Source organism: Neopelma chrysocephalum, unplaced genomic scaffold, assembly GCF_003984885.1.
Source record: "Neopelma chrysocephalum unplaced genomic scaffold, ASM398488v2 Primary Assembly neopelma1_64, whole genome shotgun sequence".
Lineage (NCBI taxonomy): Eukaryota > Metazoa > Chordata > Aves > Passeriformes > Pipridae > Neopelma > Neopelma chrysocephalum.
In genome coordinates this window covers 6,543,126-6,551,596 of record NW_020897721.1, presented here as the reverse complement: position 1 = coordinate 6,551,596, position 8,471 = coordinate 6,543,126, and the positions used below count along the sequence as shown (strand labels likewise).

At 41.8% G+C, this 8,471-nt stretch overlaps 1 protein-coding gene across 1 annotated transcript in view; it reads left to right on the top strand.

Moving 5' to 3' along the window:
* LOC113967506 (vitellogenin-1-like) overlaps window positions 1–8,471 on the top strand; it is a 43,342-nt gene that overhangs the window by 30,474 nt on the left and 4,397 nt on the right. The window contains exons 24-33 of the mRNA XM_027683146.1: window positions 63–373; window positions 456–512; window positions 1,368–1,592; window positions 2,583–2,789; window positions 3,801–3,943; window positions 4,457–4,595; window positions 5,736–5,871; window positions 6,555–6,741; window positions 7,158–7,255; window positions 7,837–7,931. Of these exons, the coding sequence (XP_027538947.1) occupies window positions 63–373; window positions 456–512; window positions 1,368–1,592; window positions 2,583–2,789; window positions 3,801–3,943; window positions 4,457–4,595; window positions 5,736–5,871; window positions 6,555–6,741; window positions 7,158–7,255; window positions 7,837–7,931 (1,598 nt within the window). The remainder of the gene's footprint in view (window positions 1–62; window positions 374–455; window positions 513–1,367; window positions 1,593–2,582; window positions 2,790–3,800; window positions 3,944–4,456; window positions 4,596–5,735; window positions 5,872–6,554; window positions 6,742–7,157; window positions 7,256–7,836; window positions 7,932–8,471) is intronic.

Here is an 8,471-nt window from a genome sequence, read left to right as displayed (position 1 = left end):
CAGCAGAAGCAGTAGTAGCAGCAGCAGAAGCAGTAGTAGCAGCAGCAAAGGCAGCACCAGAGGCAGCACAGGTAGCAGCAGCAGCAGTATCAAAGCATCTGGTATAAAGCATAAGGCTAAGAAGCAGTCCAAGACCACACCATTTGCACGTGCCAGCGCTGCTGAAGGAGAGGGAAGTGCCCGTGAGCAGAAGCCCAAAACAGGGAGTAGCAGCAGGAGCAGCAGAAGCACCAGCAGTGGCATCGGCAGCAGCAGCAGCAGCGAAAGCTCCGGTGCTTCCCATGGTCACGGCACAGATGACAAACGAGCTGAGAGGGAACGTGTCCAGTCCCAAATGAACAGTCTCAGCAGTTATGACATGTCTACAGAGCGGGTAAAATTTCTAATACTTTGACTTCTGCCAGGAGGTGATCTTGACTGAGCTGTAGGTAATAACTTCTTCTGGAATTTTGCAGGAATTGCACCTTCCAAAAGTGTACCGTCTCCGCTTCAGGTCTGCTCACATCCATTGGGTAGGTCTCTAATTCACTGCACATTGCCATGGTAGCCAGAGTTGATATGATCAAGGATGTCACTGAAGGGCTTTGTTTGGGCCATTTCACTTGACCATTCCATACTGTCCAATAACAACACTGATGATGGCTAAAATCAGCAGATTTATTACAAAAATGCCATTATACTACATCCTTTTGTTATTGCAGCACTTGCAGTCCTCAAATTTGGGTTAGGACACCTTTGCAGGAGATGATGTATGATGCAGCCAAAGCTGGATTAGCAAAGACCATGGGGGAATTATAAAACAGCAGGATCTTCCTATGGGAATAGTTAGGTCCATAGTTTTTAGGCAATCATGGGCAAAATCATTAGGTATGTGGATTTTTTCAGAAACCAGATTCAGTATGGATTATGACACAAAGGTATTTTTAGTGTATATTAGAAGGATAATAATGTAGTGGCTTTTGTAGGTGTTACCTGTACAGTTATTATGTATCCTGCTTGTGAAAGAGGAAGATGATTTACAGTGTTTTTCATTAAATTGTAATATCTTTTTTTTTTCCTGGATATGGATACATTTGACCACTTATTAAATGTCACTTTTCATTTTCCCTAGCATTAGACCTGAACAGTGCGACATTGCCATTTGCAATCACTGTCTGTGCAGCCTTCCTTTCAGCAGAGAGGCCCAGGTGGATCCAAGGCACATTCCCACCCAACGTATTTCGTGTCTGTGTATGATAATAAAAATAACGCTCTAGATGTGTCTAAATCTGTTACCTATAAAGGGAATCTGAGATCTCTCGTTTTGATACTTACACTGTAAAACCAGAGGCCATATCATAGATTTTTAACCTATTTTTGTTTCACAGCATCCAGACCATAAGGGATCTAGCAGCTCATCGTCATCCTCCTCTGAGTCGGGAAGCAGCCACAGAAACAGCAGCAGCAGTAGCAGCAGCAGCAGGAGCAGGAGCAGTCATCTGAGCAGCAGCAGCAGCAGCCACCAGCATGGAGAAAATTCTGCCCACAGCTCAAGGAGGAGCAGAAGGGTCAGCAGCCACCACCACAGCCACAGCTCCAGCCTGGCACGGGAGGTACGGCTGCACTTGCAGCTGCTGAGCAGCAGCTGGAGATGGGGTGGCACTGACCAGCTCAGGGCTGGGACACTAAAACTGAAAATCAAAGTCCACTGAGATATTCTCCCCCCCAAAAAAATATTTTTTTCCCAAATTCCCTTGCGTTCAGGCTTTTGTTTCCTGGTTTCTTTGGTTTATGACACTTCATTTCTGAGGGCATTTGCGGTATGCGGAAGCGTGGATTTGGAAATTATGAAAGTTGAAGGGAAGGGAGTTGTAAGTTAAAGGGGAAAGAATTTTATTTTCCCTATGAAAGCCCAGAATGCAAAATCAGCTGCATTCAGGTAAAAATGAGGAGGAAATAAATAACTCTACCTAATTATTTTTTAGATGTAGACCGGAGGTCATGAGTTCATGCATTGTATAACTAAAATCAGACTTTCCGTGGGCATTACTGACTGGTAAATGTGAAGACCCATTAAGCACAGATCATCTTTATTATGCACTTAGTATTCTATAATTGTACCACATAAAGGTATCTACATAATAATAGAACAAATAGCTCTGCAAATGCAGGCAATGTCTAGGGGAGTTCTGCTACTAGGAAGGATTTGAAAATATTTGAGTGGCTTGAAGAAACTGTAGTATAGTGCAGTAAGTTGTGAATGTGTATAATGCTCTCAAGATCTTTGGGATGTATTGCAGGCAGCTATTCGAAATATTACAATAATGAACAAAATCTTATTATGCGCATAAAGATAATTTGGAAGAATCTTGGATCCCTCATCAAAACAATCACACCTTTGAAAATGTATGGTACTAATCGAATAATCAAATTTCCCACAAAATTAATCCTTGCCTGTCGGGGATGTAGAAATATGTGCTGCAAACTAAACTGATGAAGGACAAGGGAGGCTTCCTGCTACCAGCACACATAAACTGGACCGCAGGCTCTCCAGTGAATACACAGAAATACTTAAGCACAGATGGTTGGGGGTTGTTTTTCAGCGCAACTTCCTGGGAGACTTGATTCCACCTGGCATTACGGTTGTGGCACAGGCAGTAAGGAGTGACAACAGAAATCAAGGTTATCAAGCTACAGCATATGTTCGTTCCGATGCTGCCAAAGTTGATGTGCAACTAGTTGTGGTTCAGCTGGCTGAAACCGATTGGAAAGCGTGTGCTGATGCTGTGATACTGCCTCTGAAAGCACAGGTAAGCACACAGGCAGAGAGAGACAGCTACAAAGCCCAGAGTAAGCACAAGAGAACCTGCTGATGGGGAGAATTAAGCAGGAAAGGCATACTTGTTTTGAAATGTTTCACGAAGTTAGTGAACTTTCAGAAAACGCTCCTATCTTTCGCCATTCTTTTCGACTAAAAAATAATTAATAATAATAGCAATAGACCCAGACACTTCAAAATCTGGCAAAAAAAAATATTGATTTTCAGGAGACATCAAAGTATGACCAGTAGAAGCACAAAAAATGTTTGAAAAATTGACTGCTTCATTACTATCTATTTATTATTTGCTCTACTATGAGTTTTCTTCTCTGGGAATCTACTTGTTTTTCTATACATAATTCATTTCAGAAGACTCATAACCCAAATGCATTTGCAATGTTGTATTTCTTAGGATTTATATGAAAAGACGGAACAAGCAAAGTTGGTTAATGGGCTGATGCCTGAGAGAGCATCATAAAACAGATCTTTCCTTTTTTTCCATCTCCCTGTGCCGTGTTTCCCATGCACCTTTTAAAGCAAGAGCTCTTTGCATAACAATTTACAAACCTCTGCTTTTGGCAGCTGCAATTGAAAAATGCAGCATGATATCCAGTACTGAAAAAAGTGGGATGGGTTCATATCAGAAGGTCTTGGGGAAGGCTGATAGAAATTACAGCACAGTCATCTTTTAGAAAAAAATACATATTGATTATGAACTTATAAAATCTAAGGAAATCTCAGGATGTTTCAGTGGCTGCTTTGAGACAGGAAACATGTATATGTAGCTCTGCACAGACCAGCAAACCTTTTTCCTACTGTGCCCCAGATTTTGCCAGAGGTAGTCAAAATTTCTCCGTGAGCCCTTTTAGAGCTGAAAGAAACACTGGAAGCGTAAGGATTGATGCAAAATGTTGTGAAAGAAAATCTTGCCTTTTGAAATGGTCAAGGTTAGTTTTGTCCTTCTTTTCTGAATTTTGGGCTACTTTTTTCCCTGTTTTTAAAGGCCAGACTGAGATGGGGCAAGGAGTGCCAGGACTATAGGATAGCAGTCGCAGCTACCACAGGGCGGCTGGCAAGGAAGCCAGCAGCACAGCTGAAGGTGCAATGGGGAAAGCTTCCATCCTGGATCAAAAAGACAACCATGGTGTATGTAATTCATTCTTTCCTAAGTTGTTATTTTCCCTTTTTTTTTTTTTTACCCCAATTGGCTTTTGAAAAACGCTGAAGGAACTGGATGAAATTTTCGACGTGAACGTGTTTGGGTGGGCAGTGATGGAAACCATCAGTTCAGTGGCACAGAAGGTGTTCTACTTTCTCCACATGTTTCATATTAAAAGATAGCCCCCAAATATTTAAAAACTTAGCATGGTTGAGTTGACTTTCCGTATTAAATTATTTGATATTTCAGTTCAAAATGCACTTTTGTTTGGAAATGTTCTTCTATTGAGTCTCAAAAAATACCCAGTTTAAATGGGCAAAATAAACCCAGTGTGTTTCTTCTGAATAAAATCAACCATTTAGTTTGACCCAAAGTATTACTTCCTTGGTTTTTCAGTCCTTTCATTTTTTCCAGATTTTTCAGGTCTGCCAGTAGTCCTCACCCTCCCATGTGTGCTTTTGCTCCTGTACCTGAGTTTGTCACATCTTGTTTATCTCCAGATTCATGCGATACGTTCCTGGTGCAGCACTTATGTTGGGCTTCTCAGAAGCACATCAGAGAAATCCATCTCATGAATTCATAGTAAGGGCAGCTGCAACCTCTCCACGGACAATTGATACAGTAATTAAAGCTCCTGGGGTAAGTTAAATTTTTATTTTCCTCTTCCTTACCTTGCAAGAGTTTCAACTTAAAACATTTTGATACTTAATGTAAAGAAACAAAATCAAAACGTTCTCCTTTAGAGAAGCTGCCGTATACACCAGATGGGTGTTGAAATACAGCAGTTCTCTTGATTTTGTGCTGCTTTGGTCCAGTGTAGTGGTAAGCTGAAAATCAGGCTCTGTAGTCAGATACCTTATTTGCAAACTGAGAACAGCAGTGAGACCCAGATTGTTTCAGTTATGACCTCTCTGCACTCAATTCTTTATTCATTTTACCCAGTGTGACTAGTTCTTGAATGGGGGTCTCAGAGCAGATAGTGGGGGCCTTGAGAACACTTTGCACTCTGCTGCAGCCACGAACAGCATCTGTCTGTGCTGACACTCAAGTCCCACATCTGCAGTGACCCTGCTTGATGTGACTGGTCTGAGCAAGTCACAACAGCCACAAACACAACTCTGCCCTAACCAAACTGAAGCAGTTAGTCACCCTCTTAGAGCAGCTTGCACAGGCAGGGTCTGCAGAATCCCACTGATTAATTGGTCCTTGTCCACCAAATCCCTATGCATCGCTTTGATAAATTCCCCCTATGGATCTCCAGCAAATTAATAACAGCCAGCTATTCATACACAGAGGAATTAGTGTGTCTTTAACCTTCCATGGTGCTTCAGTAGTGCAGGATCTTTAATACTTGATAATGAAGAAATAGGCACACTAGGCATTAATTTGGTTCTCTTGGTAAATATAATTTCTAGTTACAGTGAGGGATCTTACCCCAGTGCTACTCATGCCAGTTTTTCCAGACACATCCATCAGTTTACTCAGTTACTTAACTTGTTACCTTATTTTTTAAGAAGTTTTTAAGAAGTCACTTAATTAATGCTTAAATTTCATCTGCGTCAGCTACTTTCCAATGTCCTTAACAATTTTTCAAAAAGCTGAGTATGACTAGAAGAGACACGACAACGATTCCTCACAAAAGCTGAAGGTTTGGGTGCATCCTGGAGAGACCAACACGACTGCAATCGTATAAAAGCATCCTCGAGATTTTTTTTTTTCCCCAGATAAGAGCATATGGTTCAATTCATCTTAATGTATTTTTCATTTCTGCTTTTTCAGGTAACACTTTACTGCCAGGCACTCCGACTGCCATTCACTCTGCCCTTAGGCCCGTCTCCAGTTTACGAGGCTCGAGATATCACTGCCTGGAACTTATTGCCTGAAATAGCTTCACAAATAGCACAAGAAGATCAATGTAAATGTTACTTATATGCTTGTCTCGTGAATAAGTGATGTGTGTAGATCCATCCCCCGCCGTGGCTGGGCCTTGCCTTTCCTTGTAGAGGTCTTGTAGGGAAGCAGAGCATTTCTAGCCCTGCTTTCTCAACTGCTCACTCCCTCACAGAGAGGCAGGTTTGCTGGGAGGTGAATGAAGAGACTTCAACCTGCTGTAAACATTCAGAGTCTGGGAATCACTCCTGTCTGCAAGGACTACAGGTTGTCTTTTACCCCTCCTGAGAAGGTGCCAACTCTGCCCTGAGAGGCAACAGGTGATGGGTAAAAGACAGTCCATGTATTTTCTGCCCTGTGTATTGGATTCAAAAAGAGGCCATGTGAGTCTAATTGGTTGGTGCCCAGCACTCCTGGGGGAAATGTGAAGGTTTTACCCCAGTTTGTTACACAACTTTGTATATTTTAGTCCCTGTTAGCTTCAGTTTTGTGTTTGGCATGTAATGAAAACCAATGCTAGTATAGTCTATACTGGGTAGTTATTCTGTGGGACTCTCCTATCCTTACAGACTCTGGCTTCTGCCAAGGAGATGAGGAAGTTTCTTTCCTGTTTGCTGGGTAGTTCAATCTCACAGAGGTGTCTTTCAATACTTTGCAGTAAATGACCATGGTCACATGTGCCATTTCTCTTCTGGTTTTGTTTTGCAGCCACGTGTGAAGTCAGAGAGCGAGATTTCAAAACATTTGATGGCGTGAGCCATTCGTACTCTTTCAATAAAAGCTGCAACCTGATGGTGGCTCAGGACTGTACTGAACACCCGAAATTCATCATTACCACCAGAAAGGTTGATCCTCAGTCTTTCTCAAGAGAGGTTCACATAAACACAACATTGGCGTAAGTGTGGTTTATACTGTGGGCTCAGCAATGAGCTATAAAGTTTCAGGGAGTTGTCCAGTTCCCAGGTGAAAATGGTGAATTTCCCCCAAATGAGATATTTGAGGAAAGACAGAATTTCCAGAAGGAATTCTCATCTGCAACTTTCTGGGGTAGTTTCTCATCTTGAATTTCACAGCCACAGATACCTGATACCATGCTCATTAAGTCCCCACGCCGTCTTTTCTCTAAAGCTTGAATCTCAAAGCCCAAAGTCCCAATGAATTTTGCACTTTGGAAAGAAAACTGCTCTTTCATTCATTCAAAGTTCAGATATTCAAATTGGTTCTCTGCTGGCTTTGGTCACAAATATCTGTACTTTTCACATCTTAAATTAACCACGAGTTTCTTCTCTTTGATTTTTGCTTCTCCTGAAGGAACATCACAATCTGTCCTGCTGCAAATTCATCTCTCCTCGTGGCATGCAATGAAGAAAGAGTTCTATCACACAGTGGAGTTTCTGAGTATGAAAAAGGTAAGTTGTGATACCCAGCTTTCCAGGACTGACCTAGGAACTAAATATCAGGAAGTTTTTATAAATCCCACAGAAAAATCTTAGTGTAAAGAAAACACAAGTGAGATTAATACAAAATAAAACTAGAGGATTCGTATTGACTTACATTCATGTTTTCTATTGTATATATACTCTTACTTTCCTCCAGCATAGCTGACAGGTGAATAAAGCCCTTTCCTATAGACATCATATAGCCAGGTTGGTGATTGTTCAGGAAAAAAGTTCTTGTTACAGTCACAGATAGATGCCTTGACTCAGACATTTAGCTGGAGCACCACCAACATCATTATCATTTCAAGACTCAGCAGATACAAAATACTGGATACAAAAGTCAGTTTCAACTATAGCATGACAATATTTTTGAAAATAAGGAAATTATTTCCTCTCCTTTTTCTTTCCCTCTCCACATAAATATACATATGTAAATATATATAAACAGAGCATTGTGAAGGAAAACACATCGTGGCATATTTTGTGCTGCACAGTTTCTCCATTCATTCGAAATTAAGATCACCATCTTGTGATTCACCATCTTTTTACAGGGGATGTTAAAATTTACAAAAGCGGGACAACAGTTATCGTGGAAGTCCCAACACTTGGACTGAAGAGGGTGACTTTTGACGGTGGGAATCTTAAGGTACTGGGCTCACTTTCACAGTCACTGCTTGCTTTCTGTCTAGTACCTTGCCAGTGTGTGCTGGTTTAAAGGTAAACCAGCAGAGGAAATGAACCCCACTCAAAAGAGAGATTATAAGTCAGAATAACAATTTAATAAAATAATACAATAAATACGATTTTACAGACAAACAGTTGGTTTTAACCCACAAAACCCAAATGTATAACCCAGCACCCTGAGGCATGAACAGAGTGGTGCTCTTTGGGCCCCCTGAGTCCAAAGTAAAAGGAGAGGGGAAAACCTGTTGGTGAGAGTGGTGGTGCAGTCTGGGCAAGAGTGGTGGTTTCAGTCTGGTTGAGAGTGGTGGTCTCAGTCTTCCTCTGGATCCCACGAGTGGTTAAAAAAGTCCCAAGACCCCAAGATTATCTATCCTCCAGTTCAGGCAGGAATGCCCAGTCCCTCCCTCAGAGTGGGGAGTTCCACACTGGGTGTGAGGACAGGAGCACCCTCCTGTCTCACAGTTCCACACTGGGTGTGAGGACAGGAGCACCCTCCTGTCTC